General features: G+C 48.7%; 1 protein-coding gene across 1 annotated transcript in view; it reads right to left on the reverse strand.

Annotated features, from left to right (window-relative positions):
• VWA5B1 (von Willebrand factor A domain containing 5B1) overlaps nt 1-16,074 on the reverse strand; it is an 85,225-nt gene extending 69,151 nt beyond the window's left edge. Inside the window, exons 1-6 of the mRNA XM_063145307.1 lie at nt 15,936-16,074; nt 14,700-14,858; nt 13,631-13,853; nt 9,776-9,921; nt 8,970-9,101; nt 4,570-4,694 (exon numbers count right to left, since the gene is read on the reverse strand). Coding sequence (XP_063001377.1) covers nt 4,570-4,694; nt 8,970-9,101; nt 9,776-9,921; nt 13,631-13,853; nt 14,700-14,858; nt 15,936-16,074 — 924 coding nt within the window. The remainder of the gene's footprint in view (nt 1-4,569; nt 4,695-8,969; nt 9,102-9,775; nt 9,922-13,630; nt 13,854-14,699; nt 14,859-15,935) is intronic.
• Nucleotides 16,075-18,369: the final 2,295 nt, after the last annotated feature.

Consider the following 18,369-nt stretch of genomic DNA (forward strand, 5'->3'; position numbering starts at 1 on the left):
CTTCAGCTATTGGGCCATATAGAAATTAACTAACTCACTAACCTCCACTGGCTCTCAGTTGGAACAATGGAAGTTCCAACTGATGTCAGCACGATGCTGAGTCCGCTCCAGGTTTCCGTCAGAACCAGTCAGAACTCTAAAGGAGCTATCTGCTCCGGGTTTCCATCAGAACCAGTCAGAACTCTAAAGGAGCTATCTGCTCCGGGTTTCCATCAGAACTCTAAAGGAGCTATCTGCTCCGGGTTTCCGTCAGAACCAGTCAGAACTCTAAAGGAGCTATCTGCTCCGGGTTTCCATCAGAATCAGTCGCACCCTTAGAGTTTTGGCTGGCTCTGATGGAAACCTGGAGCGGATTGAGCGCCCTACTGACATCGGAGCTGCCAGCCTCCACGGAGTTGGAAGGAATGCACCCTTCATTATATACCGCATTGCACGCACTGGATTGGAGCGGGTTATTACAACTGCTCCGCTGAGCATAAACCGTGCTTTCGTTTCATCATTCCAAGGAGCCCCGTGTGACTTGGACTGGAGAAGGTGTTTGCCTGGGCTCTTTCCCCGCTCCTGCCTCCCCTCTTCGCCTATTATCCAATTATGGTCTAAACTAATAAAAGCTCATTAGCTGCCCACCGATTCCCGAGGATGTTTGTCCCACGTAAACCCACCAGCTGATGAGCATTTGCACAACACGCCGAAGGCGGGGAATTCATTTCCATTTCCTACCGACGCTCCTGGGCTAAATAGGCCTCCGCAAAAAGAACAACTTGACAGCTGACAGATTTGTGGAGACGGCGCCCGGCGCTGGGAATCGCTCCCTCTGCCCGTTTGTCTCCACGTTGCTGACCCCCAGAGGAATCCTTTTGAATTTAATAGAATTACTTTAGAGGAAATGGGGCTGGAGCCTTTAGAGCCGGTTCTTTTAGCCCAAGAGCCAAAGTCAATTTTCAAGATGGTCGTGGGGTCTAGGTTTGTCGCGAGCATCTGACTGGGTCCAGGAGGCTGCGGGGAAACCCCCCGTGTCTCGCACCCTGAACCCAATCAGGCACCCCAGCTGTGAGCACAGATCACACGCGTGCCCCTTCCATGTTAATGGCGGCCACCATAGTTGTGAAAGGGGGAAGGGCGCCATTTCCGGAGATCCTGGGATTAATGCAAGGAGAAACGCGCATTTTCCAGATCCTTCCACTCCTGTGCCAACGTGGGCCCATTGATGCAAGGGAAAAGGTGTGGATGCTTTGGAAATTGCATGCTGCCGTGTCATGCCAATTTCTGGAGCTGCCCCTTTCCTGCATGTAAATCCTCTGCTGAGGGAACTGCACTGGCTGCCTATTCGCTACCGGGCCAGGTTTAAGGTTCTTGTCCTTGTGTACAAAGCCCCAAACAACTTGGGACCAGGATACCTGAGAGAGAGAGAGCCTTCTCCCCTACCAACCTGCCCAGTCACTGAGGTCATCCAAGGGCATGGACACGGAGGTCATCCCAGAGTGCAGGACACGGAATAACGGGCTGAAGTTACAGGAAGCCAGATTCCGGCTGGACATCAGGAAAAACTTCCTGACTGTTAGAGCAGTACGACAATGGAACCAGTTACCTTGGGAGGTTGTGGGCTCTCCCACACTAGAGGCCTTCAAGAGGCAGCTGGACAACCATCTGTCAGGGATGCTTTAGGGTGGATTCCTGCATTGAGCGGGGGGTTTGGACTTGATGGCCTTGTAGGCCCCTTCCAACTCTGCTATTCTATGATTCTATGATTCTGATTCTATGATTCATGCTGCTGGTTGTTCCACATAGACCCATCCTCTGATTGGAGTCCACCAGGGGAAGAGCCTTCAGCGTGGTGGCCCCCCCTCCTATGGAATTCCCTGCATCTGGAGGTCAGACAGGCACCAACTTTGTATTCCTTTCAGCGCCTGCTGAAAACGTCAGTGTTCCAGGAAGCCTTTCCTTAATGACCAGCAATGGTTCACTGTACGTTTTGCTTCTTTTAAAATTAATTTTAAAGTGTTTTATTGTTTTTATTTCATTTTATCTTGTACACCGCTTTGAAATTTTGAATGAGGAGTGGTATATAAATATTGTAAATAAATAAATAAACTTCTGCCGCCATTAACATGGAAGGGGAAGTGTGTGATTTCACAAGCGGCTGCCAAGTGCTCACTGGGTCAAGCTGGGCCTCAGAGAGCACTCGTGGATGGTAGTGGCGATGGCCGAGTGCCCCTTGAGCCTGCTGTTGCGGAATTCGCACATAGAATCCTAAAGTCGTAGAGTTGGAAGGGGCCTCTAAGGCCATCAAGTCCAAGCCCCTGCTCAAAGCCGGAGTCCACCTCAAAGCTGACATCTAGGAGAAGCTTCTCACTCTCTTAGAACGTGAGAAACAGCTGGGAATCCACCATTCATTTTCATCTCATTTCATTTATTACATTTCTATACCATCCAACAGTCATAGAATCATAGAATAGCAGAGTTGGAAGGGGCCTACAAGGCCATCGAGTCCAACCCCCTGCTCAATGCAGGAATCCACCCTAAAGCATCCCTGACAGGTGGTTGTCCAGCTGCCTCTTGAAGGCCTCTAGTGTGGGAGAGCCCACAACCTCCCTAGGTGACTGATTCCATTGTCGTACTGCTCTAACAGTCAGGAAGTTTTTCCTGACGTCCAGCTGGAATCTGGATTCCTTTAACTTGAGCCCGTTATTCCGTGTCCTGCACTCTGGGAGGATCGAGAAGAGATCCTGGCCCTCCTCTGTGTGACAACCTTTTAAGTATTTGAAGAGTGCTCTCATGTCTTCCCTCAATCTTCTCTTCTCCAGGCTAAACATGCCCAATCAAAGCTCTCTGTGTGGTTTACAAAGATTAAAAACCTTTAAAAAAAATACAGTATTGTGCAAAATATAAAACACTTTGGCTACAAACATAGGAACAGACAGCAGGCACACATCCACACACAACATAGCCAAACAATACCTGGTTAAAAACCTGCCATTGGCTGCCAAGTGCCCGGGAGTAGAGGAAGGTCTTAACTAGCGCCAAAAAGAAAATAGTGGAGCTCTTTGGGGACTCCATTCCATAATTGGGGGCCACCACTGAGAAGGCCCTCTCCCCTATTGCCACCCTCTAAGCCTCGCTCAGAGGAGGCACCTGAAAGAGGGCCATAACTGATGACCATAGTGTACGGGTAGGTTCATACAACCCAACAATTGGTGGTTGTGGAAAAAGGCGTGGTCATCTGTGGAATCCTGGTCAGCCAGATTGGAACCCGAGGCAGGCTGGATTTTGCCTGTGGGCCTGAGGTTCAACCCCCTTGCCTTTGCACGTATGTGTATCCTGGATCCAGTCCTCTTCACACCGATAAGTGGGGCGTTTTATTAATGTGTGCTTGTGTCGAGGAAATCAAGGTGGGTGGTCTTTTTACCTATGCCCACAGGTAAAAGAAAATAAACTACTTTGGCCTTTTCATTATAAATCATAAGATTCATGCTTTCAGCATAACTGACATATATTAAAACTGCAAGAACTTTCACAACTAACGGTCTATGTTGAAATACATGCCACAGGACTGTGTCTCAACAGAAGCAGTTAGAGCTGCCTTCCTCAACCTGGGGCACTCCAGATGTGTTGGACTGCATCTCCCAGAATGCCCCAGCCAGCTGGCTGGGGCATTCTGGGAGTTGTAGTCCAACGCATCTGGAGCGCCCCAGGTTGAGGAAGGCTGAGTTAGAGGGTGGAGTGAGATATTTTCAAAGCAAGCTAAACTGCAAAAAGGAAACAGATGGATATATGTTTGCTTAAATAATTCCAATACTCATCTACGTATTGTTTTTCTAGTCTTAGAATTATTTGCACTCCGCACATACATAAATGCCTTGTCTGTCATTGGTTACTGTATTGCAAAACTGTATTATGATTGGCGAGGGGGTTCTGCCGTTGTTTCTAAGGGGAACTGACCCTATAAATATGTTAGCCTTTCCTGAAATAACGGCCGGGGAAGGCAACGGCAAACCACCCCGCTATAAGGCCTGCCAAGAAAACGTCAGTGAAAGCTGGCGTCCCTCCAAGAGTCAGTAATGACTCAGTGCTTGCACGAGAGGTTCCTTTCCTTTCCTTCCTCAGCTCCTCGGAGGGCTACCACCTTGCAGCGCTGCTCGTAATAAACTTTCTAAAGAGAGAGAAATTGTGTCTTGAGAGTCTTTGACCACTACTCAGCGAACAAAGGGGATCCTTTTGGGTTCCTCCACACTTGCACATCAGTACCATTGATGGGGAGAAAGGTGGGAGTAAATCAAAGAATCTACAAGGTATGTTAAACAGTGCATGTACCAATTCTGGAATCTAGTGCAACCGTGAGTGACATTTTTTGGGGGGTGGGTGGGTAGAAAATCAAAGCAATCGATCAATAAAAATTAGAGAAATTCTCCTAATCTAACTGGAACCCAGAAGAAGAAGGGGAAATGGACGCTGTGCGAACCAGAGGAAAACCTAAAATGTGGAACGGGGAATATCCTCCTGTCTCTAGCAGTGGCCCAGAATACACCATGCAATTACTTCCGTTGGTATTGGACATGACCACCTCCTCACCTTTTTCTCTGGGCTCGGATCCTTCTTCGTCCCTTTAATGAAGTCATTCCGCCCCTTCAAGTGTTGCTCATACTCGGCAGGAGACATGTCGCCCTCTTCCATCAAGACGTGAGGCATGTGGGGTTCTGGAAAGCCAGCCAGGGTGGAACAAAAAGAGAGGAGGGGGAAATCCTGATGAGGCACGAACTACAGCAGCAGGAGCAGCACCCGAAATGTAGAATGCTTGAGAACACCTTTGAAGTAAGGGCAGTGGAGGCTGGTGGCTCTGATGTCAGTGGGGCGGTGAATCCCCTCCGGCTTTTAGTCAGAACCAGTCAGAATTCTAAAGGAGCTCTCCAAGGTGTGGAAACACCAGATGGACCTATGGCCTACCTGGAACCCACCCGGAGAAGAGCCTTCAGTGTGGTGGCCCCTGTTCTATGTGGAAGTCCTCTGGAGGTCAGGCAGTTGCCAACACTCTCTTGTTTTCAGCACCTCCTGAAAACAGCTTTATTTCAAGAAGTCTTTGTTGATTGATCAGCCATGATTTTATTGGCATTCTGGTTGTTGTTTTTTAAAAGGATTTTATTTATTTATTTATTACACTTATATACCGCCCCCATAGCCAGAGCTCTCTGGGCGGTTTACAGAAATTCTAAAATTTAGATAAAAACGAGTATACAGAATTTAAAATTCTAAAACACAGAACAAACACACATAAAGAGTTAAAAACAGTTTTAAAAACTAAACATGTGGGTGATTAAGACGTGCTGCCATATGCCTGGGCAAAGAGGAAAGTCTTAACCTGGTGCCGGAAAGATAGCAGCGTTGGCGCCAGGCGAGCCTCGTCAGGGAGATCGTTCCACGGTCTGGGGGCCACCACCGAAAAGGCCCTGTCCCTTGTTGCCACACTCCGAGCCTCTTAGATTTTGAACGCAGTGACTGGGTATATTCACGATATTAATAATATCGTGTTTGATTCTTCGTATCTTTTGTTCATTTGATCTCTTGTTGTTTACCACTCCGGAATCTGTCTAGATGCGCAGCAGTAAACAAATCTTGTAACTAAATAAATGTTTACACAATTTACAGCTGGTTCGGTGGAATTTGGGGGGTTTGATCAAAAATGCGAGCCGAGCCGGACACCCCTTGAAGCTCCATCAAACTAAAAGCAGGACAGAGTTCCCAGGGATGGACACCCCCAGTTTGGTTAGCAGTCACTTCTAAACATTTAAATTGGAAACTGGACTTCCATAGAATCATAGAATCATAGAATAGCAGAGTTGGAAGGGGCCTACAAGGCCATCGAGTCCAACCCCCTGCTCTATGCAGGAATCCACCCTAAAGCATCCCTGACAGGTGGTTGTCCAGCTGCCTCTTGAAGGCCTCTAGGGTGGGAGAGCCCACAACCTCCCTAGGTAACTGATTCCATTGTCGTACTGCTCTAACAGTCAGGAAGTTTTTTCCTGATGTCCAGCTGGAATCTGGCTTCCTGTAACTTGAGACCGTTATTCCGTGTCCTGCACTCTGGGAGGATCGAGAAGAGATCCTGGCCCTCCTCTGTGTGACAGCCTTTTAAGTATTTGAAGAGTGCTATCATGTCTCCCCTCAATCTTCTCTTCTCCAGGCTAAACCTGCCCAGTTCTTTCAGTCTCTCTTCATAGGGCTTTGTTTCCAGACCCCTGATCATCCTGGTTGCCCTCCTCTGAACATGCTCCAGCTTGTCTGCATCCTTCTTGAATTGTGGAGCCCAGAACTGGACGCAATACTCTAGATGAGGCCTAACCAGGGCCGAATAGAGAGGAACCAGCACCTCACGTGATCTGGAAGCTATACTTCTATTAATGCAGCCCAAAATAGCATGGAATGTTACATTTAGGTTTGAATCTGGGAGTAATGGATTTACTGTCATTTCTGATGGTTCACATTCAAATAACTGTGCCTTCTTTTTCTTCCGTTTGCAATGTAATTGTTCTGGTTTTATATTGAGATGACCTTGGGTTGTAAGCAATAAAGCTGAACCGAGTGATATACAGAGATATAGAAAGCGGGGATGAGAGAGAGAGAGAGAGAGAGAGAGAGAGAATAGTTGTGCGTGGCTTTCCCCTGGACACTGTGCTCCATCGCTGCTTGGCTTTGGAACGAAAAGAGGAATTGGGCTAGAAGGACTATTTAGTGGTGAGCGGCCAAGTTGCTAGGCACATCTTTTGTCTGGGAAATTACAGGTAAACAGCCCAGGTAGCTCCCCACTTGCTCCAGCTAAGCTTGATGTTGTGCGTGTGTGCGTGTGTGTGTGTGTGCTAACAAAAGAGAAGCGGTAGTGTGAGAGAGAGACCGTAAAAGAGGTAGCTAGTTAATTTTGAGCTTTGGGAGTTGAATCATGTGCGCAGGGCTGCTCTGAGGATGTGATGTGAGGCAGTGAATTTTGCTGCCTCTCTCCACTTCTGCTCTGGTCGTTCGTTGTTAGAAAACTGAACCATTGCAAAAATGACATGAGCTTTCAGAGATCTCTTCATAAGAACATAAAAAGATCCTTGATGCTGGATCAGACCGAGGGTCCGTCTAGTCCAGCACTCTGTTCACCAGATGTCGACCAGGGACCCACAAAGCAGGACACGGTGCGACAGCACCCTCCCACCCATGTTCCCCAGCAACTGGTGCACACAGGCTTACTGCCTCGAATACTGGAGATAGCATACAACCATGAGGGCTAGTAGCCATTGATAGCCTCCAGGAATTTATCCAACCCCCTTTTAAAGCCATCCAAATAGGTGGCCATCACCACATCTTGTGGCAGCGAATTCCATAGCTTCACTTTCCACTGTGTGGTCCTTCCTTTTATCTGTCCTGCATCTCCCACCAATCAGCTTCAAAGCATGACCCCATTGAAGCCGGATCTACACGCAGCAGGATATGACACTTGGAAAAAGTCCTCTGCTTTTTCTTTCTCTTTTGGGCGTCCCCGAGGACTTTTGAACTATTGCTATTATTTTTTATTAGTGTGGATTACAGTGGCTTGCGTCTCTCTTCAGCTCCTGAGGACAGATTTTTATCCGAAATGTTGAGCGTATTGACGAAATTATTAAAGATAAGAATTTTCATCAGCACAAGAGCTTGCCCCTATTTTTGCAGTGCATTTGTGGTGCTTTTCCCTCTCTTTTCCACACCAGAACAGCCGGTCTCCATGAGGAGAAGAGTCTTCCTTTTGCAGGGCAGTGGCGGGGGGAGGTTTTTCCTTCTCCTTGCTCCATTCACCAGGAAAAAGCCAGGGAGGGAGGGGCGGCGGTGGGGGCAGCTCCTCGCTCCCATCACCCATATAAACTTCGTTCCTTTGCATGGGGATAACAAGGCGCAACCCTGCAGGAGCAAAAGCTCAGGGTTTTGGGGGTGCAGTGGGTGTAGTGAAAGCCAGTGTGGTGTAGTGGCTGAAGTGTTGGACTGGGAGTCGGGAGAGCCGGGTTCTAGTCCCCACTCAGCCATGGAAACCCGACTTTGGGCCAGTCACAGACTCTCAGCTCAACCCACCTCACAGGGTTGTTGTTGTGAGGATAAAATGGAGAGGAAGAGGTTTATGTACGCCGCCTTGGGTTCCTTGGAGGAAAAAAGGCGGGATAGAAATGCAATAATACAATAATACATAAATGTGTTGTCCATTCATCACTGTAAAGATCCCCCCACCCCCGAAATAAGATGCTTCCCTTCAGGAGTCCAAGAGGGAATCTACACATCGTACAGAAGGCGTTTGCATGCGCCCCCAGTACGCCCCCAAAGCGATGGTGTAGATTCCTGCCTACCTGCAGCCCAGAAGAGGTCTCTTCTGGGCTGCAGGTAGGCAGGAATCTACACCATCGCTTTGGAGGCGTACTGGGGGCGCATGCAAGCGCCTTCAGTACGACGTGTAGATTCCCTCCAAGACCTCACTTCTAGATTTAGGTAGCTGAAGCTTTAAGGACTACAAAACCAGCAACTCACGCTAATGGTATTTTTGACCCACAAATCCCCAAATGATAAAGAGAGCCAAATATCAGGGACAGTGTTGGCAGCTCTATATTCGGAGCAAATGCGGCCACACACCCACACCCAACTTTCTCCACCAACTTTTAGCAGAGAAAACCCCCATAAACCCATATATTTTCCAATGCACAGCATGTGGCTGCTGTGTGCCACGCATGATCTTCTCACGCCCTCTTCCGAAAATCTAACTAGAATATTGAGTTTCTACCCTTTCCTCAGCCTTTGTCCCCCAGCTGTCACTGAAGGGACTGGTCAAAGAAATAGGAACCATCCCAGGCCAAGGGGAACAGTTAACAGTGCATGAAATATGCAACTTACCTGCATTTCCCAGGCTTATTTATTTATTTTATGTATCAATTACATTTTTATACTGCCCAATAGCCAAAGCTCTCTGGGCGGTTACTTACCGCTTGGATGGATCAGGATCTCCACAGGTCGGTCAAAGGTATGTTTGTTGGCCAGCGTGATCGCAATGCTCTGGGCGGATCTGGCAGACGGATCGGCATCCGCTCGGATCTCGTGCGTCGGGCTTTCGACTCCTGTGTTGGGAAGCCGGTGGCAAAATAGATGAACGGGAAGAGCCCTCCACTGTCATCTGGTGCCACCCACTGCCAAGGCAGGAAATTAAATGCCACAGCAGCCTGAAAAGGTGGCTACCCAGCCTGCATTTCAAAGCCTCCAACCATGATCTCCAACCGCCTTCCAACCCTGCCTTCATAATAGGAAGGAAGGTCTTCGTAATGGTAAGTTGAAATCCCCTTTCTTGCAATTTCAACCCATTCGAACTCAAAAAAAGGAGTAGAGTTGGGGGCGTTGGACTCGATGGCCTTATAGGCCCCTTCCAACTCTACTATTCTATGATTCAAGGGGAGAACTTACACACTCCTAATTGGAATGCTATGTAGAAAAGTAACAAATAACAGTAGTAGCACTAATTCATTCATTTATTTCTTGCCTTTCCACCCCCCAAAAAATGGCACACAAAATGGCTAACGGGAATACAACCAAGGTCAAAATCAAGTTCAACACCGCTGCAAAGCCCTAGTGTGGCTCCTGCCTTTTATATATCGTTTTCATACTGCTTTCATAGTGGAATGTCCAGCTTGGTGCAGATGAGGCCTAAATTGAGTTCTCTCTGCCCATACTTGCCATACTGACTCTTTCATCGCCTCTCACTAAGGTTGGCCTCCTTTATCCAATCTCCCCAGCTTACCAGCAAGTAAGCAAGGTCCTCGGATCTCCAAGTAGAAGTTGAACTCATATGCCGTAGGGTTCACTGCCTCAGTCTCCAGAAGACGGGCCAGGCAGAATTTCCCCACTTGGTCCGGAGCAGTGGCACCGCAGTAATGTCTGTCTCTGCTAAGGAGAAGGCAGCAGGTCAGGAGAGGAACTCTGAGCTTGCAACGTTCAAAACGGAGCAGGAATGGGACTAGAGCTGCTTCACGTTCAGACTAGGGATGGGGACCATTTTCTGGTCAATGGCCGTCATCCCCTTGGGGTAATGTGTTGGGGATTAAAGCCAATGGTGAGAGGTTGGGGGGAAGGCCTAAAAGTATTATGGGGTCACCTGTTTTGTCTCTCTCTTAGGGATGCCCATTTGGGGACTTTTTTCCTAATTCCCCCCTTTAAATTTGCATAAATAGAAATTGGTGCGAATTGCAGGTGCAATTTGCACAAATTTTGGCCGCAATTTGAGTAACTTGCACAAACGTGCAGTTCGATTTGTGCAAATTGCGACCGAAATTTGCACACAGCGCAGCTGCCATTTGGACACGTTTCTACTCATGCAGTTTTTTTAAAAATGGAAAATCCGTGCACTGGCCCAACTATTTGCAGTAAAACAAGCTGAAGTTCAGGGGCTGAGCTGATCAACATTCAGCAAACTAAACCACTCTCAGTTGGATTCTCCAACATCCTTGCTGTTCTCCAACGGCTTGGGGCCAGGTTATCTGAAGGAACGCCTCCTCCCATATGTAACTGCCTGGACCCTAAGGTCATCCTCAGGGGCCCTTCTCTGCGAGCCCCTGCCAAAGGAAGTGAGGCAGGTGGCTACCAGGAGGAGGGCCTTCTCTGCTGTGGCACCCCGGCTGTGGAATGAGCTCCCTAAGGAGGTTCGCTTGGCACCTACATTCTATGCCTTTAGACGCCAGGTGAAGGCCTTTTATTCTCCCAGCATCTTAACAGCCTATAAATAAATTTTAACTTGGTGTTTTAAATTTGTAATTTTGCATTGCTGCTGTTTTGATCTGGTTGAGCTTTTATATTGTATTTTATATTATGGTTTTATACTGTTGTTTTATACTTTGAATGTTTTTGTGAATCGCCCAGAGAGCTCCAGCTATTGGGCGGTATAAAAATGTAATAAATAAATAAATAAATAAATAAATAAATAAATAAATAATCCTTAGTCTCTAAGAACATAAGAAAAGCCCTGCTGGATCAGACTGAAGGTCCAACCAGTTGTCAACCAGGGACCAACAAGGCAGGACATGGTGTAACAGCACCCTCCCACCCATGTTCCCCAGCAACTGGTGCACACAGGCTTACTGCCTCGAATACTGGGGGTAACACACAACCATTGAGGCTAGTAGCCAGGGATCACTTCCTCCTCCTCCTCCTCCAGGAATTTATCCAACCCCCTATTAAAGCCCTCCAAATTGGTGGCCATCACCACGCCTTGTTGTAGTGAATTCCATAGTTCAACTTGCACTATATGAAGAAGTCCTTCCGTTTATCTGTCCTGAATCTCCCAACTATCAGCTTCATGGGATAACTAGGGTGACCCTATGGAAAGGAGGACAGGGCTCCTGTGCCTTTAACAGTTGTGATGAAGAGGGAATTTCAGCAGGTGTCCTTTGTACGCATGCAGCACCCGGTGAAATCCCCTCTTCGTCACAACAGTTAAAGATACAGGAGCCCTGTCCTCCTTTTCATGTGGTCACCCTCGGGATGACCCCCAGGTTCTAGTATTTTGAGAGACGGAGAAAAATGTCTCCCTATCCACATCATGCATGATTTTATACACCTCTATCATGTCTCTCCTTAACCTCCTTTTTCCCAAGCTAAACAATCCCAGTTAATGTAACCTTCCCTCGTAGGAAAATGCTCCAGCCCCTGGCTCATCTCAGTCACCCTTTTCTCTCTGTCTGTTTTTTTCTTTCGCTGCCCAGTTAGCTGCCGGGCTCACAATCGATTCCTCTTCCCTGAAGTCTGAAGCAATCACTTGCGGAGGGATTTTGAGTCTCAGCCGAGGGAAACCAGTTGCCCACCCCACGAGATTACGCTCTCTTTCTTGGTAAATTTTGGTTCTTTTTATCCCTATCATGTGATGATTTTGCCCCCTCCCCCTTTTCTAGGGTAGCCAGGTGTCCTCTTTTACAGTGGAAGGTCCTCTATTTGATGAACTTCTGAAAGACTGTCTTCTTCTTTGAAGGCATCCTCTACTTCAGCCTTCCTCAACCTGGGGCGCTCCAGATGTGTTGGACTACAACTCCCAGAATGCCCCAGCCAGCTGGCTGGGGCATTCTGGGAGTTGCAGTCCAACACATCTGGAGCGCCCCAGGTTGAGGAAGGCTGCTCTACTTGAAAGGCTGCCATCTCCAATTCCAGTTTCTTTATAAAGAAGCTGAAGAAGGGTTGTCCATCAACATTTAGCAGACTGAGCAGGCGGGGACACTGGCCCCCTGGTTACTGTCTTCCACGCTATGGTGAGATGTAGTGTATTTCGATTTCAATTATAGGAATTATTTACTATATAGCGCCTGTGTGGTGTAGTGGTTAGAGTGTTGGCCTGGGAGTCGGGAGATCCGGGTTCTAGTCCCCACTCAGCCATGGAAGCACATTGGATGACTTTGGGCCAGTCACAGACTCTCAGCTCAGGGTACCTCGCAGGGTTGTTGTTGTGAGGATAAAATGGAGAGGAGGAGGCCATGTACAACACCTTCAGTTCCTTGCAAGAGGAAACAAGGTGTGATATAAATGTAGGCTAAAAGAATGGAGAACCCCAATAGGGCTGCCAAAAAAAGCCAGAGGCAAAGGGGTGGAACCAAAGATGTAGGGCGGGATATAAATGTTTTAATAAATAAAATAAATAAAATCCAACATGTTTCAGACCCTAAGGGTCCAGGGTAATTTAATTTGATAAACGCAAGATATAGCTTCTATCATACCCATGGTCTCCTATGCTTTGCTAACTCAAGGCAAATCATCCATCATCATCATCATCTAAATTTGCATTTATCCATGCAAATTAGCCTATGCAACTTTACGGAAATGTGTGTCCTCTGTTTTGGCAATTCATAAACGGACATCCTGGCCGTTGCTAGACGAGGCGTTAGCCCGGTGTGAGGCCTGGTCTCCCTCCTGTGCATCCAGATGACACACAGGGGATCCCGGGGTCAGGCCGGGCTAAGTCCTCCCTTGACCCAGGATAACTGGATGAGGTTATGGCCTGGCTTTTCCGCAGCCCCGGCCTGAGGTCTAGCAGGGTCCGTGGCTTTTCCCGGCTGCTCGCTTACTCGCGAGTAGCCGGGAGAAGCCACGGACTGGGCACAGCGCTCATAGGAGCGCTGTGCCCATTGGGACAGGGGGATCACTGACGGGGGGCGCGGAGAGGGCATCGGACATGACGAGCAGGGACGGGGGACAGGCATGACGAGCAGGGACGGGCATGGTGGATGGGGGGGGAAGAAGGACGGGGACAGGGCCTGGCGGACAGGGGAGGACGGGCGAACAAGCGGGCAGGGGGGCATCAGGCATTGTGTGTGGGGGAAATCAGGGGCAGGGGGAGCGGGGGACCCTTTATTTTTTAAAAAAAACCCTACCTTTTTCGGCGGTGCACTCCTGCGCATTGGCCCTTTAAGGGGAAAAAAATGGCGGACGCGACGGGGCTTTCCCTTGCCCCGTCACGTGTTACGTCTGGAAAAGGGCGATGGCGCGCGCTAGCTGTAGCACACTGTCGCCCCTACTCCCCACCGGATTATGTGGTAGGTCCAGCAAGGCCCCCTATCTCCCCCTGGAGTGGCAGCAAACCCCGCAGAAGCAGGAGCCTCTCCCGTTCGGTCCTTACAAGCGAAGGTGGTGTCCAGAGAGGGTGGTGGTGGTGTCAGCGCTGTTCTGGGGGACCTTGGGGACGCACACGGCTGGAAGGAGGACCCTCACAGCCCCGCTAGGGAGAGTCCGCAGCTCGGAGGAGGTGCTGATGCAAACGGAGACGCTCTCCTGGGGAGGAACGATGCCCACGTTGGCCACAAAGACGATCCTCTCCAAGTCCTCATCCAGCACGATGCGTCCTGCGTCAAAAGGAAGCGAGACCACCAAAGCAAAACATTCCTTTCTGGCAGGGCTCCCATTGACTAGGGTGACCCTATGAAAAGGAGGACCGGGCTCCTGTATCTTTAACAGTTGCATAGAAAAGGGCATTTCAGCAGGTGTCCTTTGTATATATGGAGAACCTGGTGAAATTCCCTCTCCCTCACAACAGTTAAAGCTGCAAGAGCTATACTAGAGTGACCAGATTGAAAAGAGGGCAGGGCACCTGCAGCTTTAACTGGTGTGACGAAGAGGAAATTTCACCAGGTTCCCCATATATACAAATGACACCTGCTGAAATGCCCTTTTCAATGCAACTGTTAAAGATACAGGAGCCCTGTCCTCTTTTTCATATGGTCACCCTACCATTGACCCACCTACCTACCAACAGGGTTGGCGCCATTTTGTATTCAGAAATTGGTTTCATGCATGTTTAACAGGTTGTTGAATGCCACAAAATGCTTGTAGGTGATTTATAAATGAGAACTTACCAGCAAAGTTTACCAATCATGGGCGGAGTGTATTTCCCTTGTGATGCCCCCTCCCCACCCCACCACATACATACAAACAAAATCTGTCAAGAGTGTCTGAGCATGCCTAGAAATGTGTATCCTCTACATCAAGGGAGACCAGAAAGCACATCTCCAGATCTTTTGGACCATTGGCCATGCTTCTCCCTCCACACCCCACCCCTACTAAAGGAAACAGCCTATCTGGACCCAAGCGATTCTGCCACCTAGAGGCCTGGAGGTTATTATACACCCCCCCACTGAGCAGTCTGCATTACTGCCCTATTAGATTATTTTCATCAAGAATTCTCTCACCACCTTCTTCCAACGTCCTTCCATTGGCGGGGCCACAGCAATCAAAGTAGCAATCGTCTATCCTGGCCTTGTCTTTGATTTGCACGGTCACAACCCGCTCGGAGACAACCGCTTCAAAGCCAACCACGGTTGTGTACTCATCCAACGGATAGACAAAGAGGCCTGTAAAAGGGAAACACTCTTTCAGGATAACCAGTGGAGACCTAACTATATTTATGGGGTCAAATGTCATTGGCATTGGAGAGTCGCCAAAGGCCTGGGTACCCTCCAGATATGTTGCATGACAACTCCCATAATTCACAGCTGCCCATTGGCCATGTTGGCTTGGAATTATGGGAACTGAGGCTGGCCCACAGCCTTTGAACCACCTTCAGACAGATAGTGAGAAGGGCCAGTTCTTGACTTGGGCTGTGGCTCAGTTGGAGATAGTGGTATAAAGAAATTCAGCCCATCTCCATGGCTAGCTAGTGGGCTAGTGGCCACACGGAGATAGCTTGCTCAGGGGGCAGGTGAAAGCAGTGGTTCTAGGATGATAGCCTGGAGAAGAGGAGATTGAGGGGAGACATGATAGCACTCTTCCAATACTTAAAAGGTTGTCACACAGAGGAGGGCCAGGATCTCTTCTCGATCCTCCCAGAGTGCAGGACATGGAATAACGGGTTCAAGTTAAAGGAAGCCAGATTCCAGCTGGACATCAGGAAAAACTTCCTGACTGTTAGAGCAGTACGACAGTGGGATCAGTTCCCTAAGGAGGTTGTGGGCTCTCCCACACTAGAGGCATTCAAGAGGCAGCTGGACAACCACCTGTCAGGGATGCTTTAGGGTGGATTCCTGCATTGAGCAGGGGGTTGGACTCGATGGCTTTGTAGGCCCCTTCCAACTCTGCTATTTTATGATTCTATGATTACATTCAGTAAACAAACCTTGAAGGTTGCAAGACCATGAGATTTCTGCCCCATCATAACAAAAGATACTTAGCTAAACAGCTTCGGCTATAGGGCGGTATATAAATGTAATAAATAAATATCTATCTTAATGTAATGTTTTTTTTTTGTATTATTAATGTTACAGCCCCCTGAGGGAGCCCTTTGAATAAAGCTGGGCTTCATGAAAGCAAGTATTTTGCATCCTGAGATCCCGTTCCTCCTTTTTCTGACCCACGTCAAACCATGCCACCACCTGAGAAAAACAACGAAGACGGAGATAGAGGGATGAGTGCAGAGGCCCTTTCACCCGTACCTTCAAAAGGATGGTCCTCCGAGTTGCCGTAGGTAAGGGAGGCAGTCATCCCAAACGCATAGCCGCTGACGCAAGAGGTGACCTCGGAGGCAGTGAGCGGGAGAGCAGCGTTGGTCGTCCGGTTGATGAGCCCTGGCATCCTGGCTATCGTTCCCAGGATTGACGCTGGGGGGGGGGGGAAGTGTCACAGCCACAGGAAGTCAAACGTTAACTCTTTCCCACGACTTTAGGTTTTGTCCTCTAATGTGAAAATGACAGTTAAAGTCAAAGGTATCATCGCACTGGGCTATCCTTGTGTTCAGGTCATTGCCTTCCATTTTGGAAGTGCTGCCTGATTGGTTGATTTCGGGGGGTTGATGGGATGGGGTGGGAAAAGCCAGCCTTTGGCTCTCTGACCCCATTCAGTGAGTCAGCTTGCAGGTTGCTTCCTCACTTGCCGCTTTCTCTGCAGCTGTCTGACATTTACACCGTGAGAATCGAGACAACGTCATCACCAAGACGCTGCATCCCACATTCCCTGAGTCGCCGTCCTCACATCTTTTAAGAAGGCCAGCCTCGTGGCAATTTTTCTGACCTTGAATAGAATTGCCGTGACCGTTGGTCCGGTGTGGGCTGGAAAAAGGGCTTTTGATGCACTCAGGGCCTGTTCGGACGACACACGAGCCCACCGCTTGAAACCGTGATCCATGGTGGGCTTGGGTGTCATGTGGTGGTGGAATTCCCTCCCCACGGTGGGCAGTAAACTGAGGTCCACTACTCATCTTCTGCAAGATGGTTAGCAGGCTTCCATGGTGGTTCCCCATGTCATGTGATGAGAACCCCATGGGTACTTCTGCTCATTTCGCTGGGGAAAAAACGGCTGTGACCATAGAGTTTGCTGGCAAGAATGGCGGCCAGTTCTGGAGATGCTCTTGCCACTGTGGATATTCTCCGTGGCTGGTCGCCATTTGTTTTTCCATTTTCGCCATGGAATGGCTGCCAGCCGCCCTTTCAGGGCATGGAAGGGTGGCTGGAAGGGTGGTTAAACCATTCAGAGTTAAGCCACCTAACCGTGGAGGGGGGTGGCTGCAGAACCACGGCGTGGTTCTGTGATTGTGTGGCGGGCCTGCTTGTCGTGGTTCTATTACCCCGCCTTCCCATGGTTCTCCTACCCACGCCTCTCCATCTGTGTCTGAACAGGCCCTTCACCAATCTGTGAAGCCGCTGGTGATGCGAATTCCCGTGACGTAAATTTTGAAGTGCAGATGCTCATCACAGCCACCCACCTCCCAAAATGGAGGCAGCTCTGTTAATCCATATCAACAAGCCAATTCTAGCCACAGGAACAGGTCATTTGTACAGGAATGGGTCTTAATGGATTAGGGCTACTTTGCAGTGCAACACTTTGCAGTAATAAATGCCAAATTCTACATTTAGGAAATAGAAACCAAATGCATAGTTACAAGATGAGGGATACTGGGCTCAGCAATACTACAAACGAGAAGGATCTTGGAATTGTTGTAGATCACAAGCTGAATATGAGCCAACAGTGCGATATGGCTGCAAGCAAGAAAGGCAAATGCTTTTTTGGGCTGCATTAATAGAAGTATAGCTTCCAAATCGTGTGAGGTCCTGGTTCCTCTCTATTCGGCCCTGGTTAGGCCTCATTTAGAGTATTGCGTCCAGTTCTGGGCTCCACAATTCAAGAAGGACGCAGACAAGCTGGAGCGTGTTCAGAGGAGGGCAACCAGGATGATCAGGGGTCTGGAAACAAAGCCCTATGAAGAGAGACTGAAAGAACTGGGCCTGTTTAGCCTGGAGAAAAGAAGATTGAGGGGAGACATGATAGCACTCTTCAAATACTTATTATTATTATTATTATTATTTATTTATATAGCACCATCAATGTACATGGTGCTTAAAAGGTTGTCACACAGAGGAGGGACAGGATCTCTTCTCGAACCTCCCAAAGTGCAGGACATGGAATAACAGGCTCAAGTGACAGAAAGCCAGATTCCAGCTGGATATCAGGAAAAACTTCCTGACTGTTAGAGCAGTACGACAATGGAACCAGTTCCCTAGGGAGGTGGTGGGCTCTCCCACACTAGAGGCCTTCAAGAGGCAGCTGGACAACCATATGTCAGAGATGCTTTAGGGTGGATTCCTGCATTAAGCAGGGGGTTGGACTCAATGGCCTTAGAGGCCCCTTCCAACTCTGCTATTCTATGATTCTATGATCCACTTTAGTGTGATTGAAAGTGCCCCCTTTCTCCCGGATACCAGCCTTTCAGAAAGCCTGTGGTGAACAAAGATCTCCGTGTTTTGAGTGCTTTAGTTCCCTCTTGACTTAGGGAACAACTAATTAAACACCCATTATGACAGCTTTCCTTGGCCTGGTGCTAAGCTGTCTGGGGCACTGGTTGGGGAAGGCGACCGTATGACGAGACCTTCGCTG

This window comes from Elgaria multicarinata, chromosome 20 (genome assembly GCF_023053635.1).
Source record: "Elgaria multicarinata webbii isolate HBS135686 ecotype San Diego chromosome 20, rElgMul1.1.pri, whole genome shotgun sequence".
Lineage (NCBI taxonomy): Eukaryota > Metazoa > Chordata > Lepidosauria > Squamata > Anguidae > Elgaria > Elgaria multicarinata.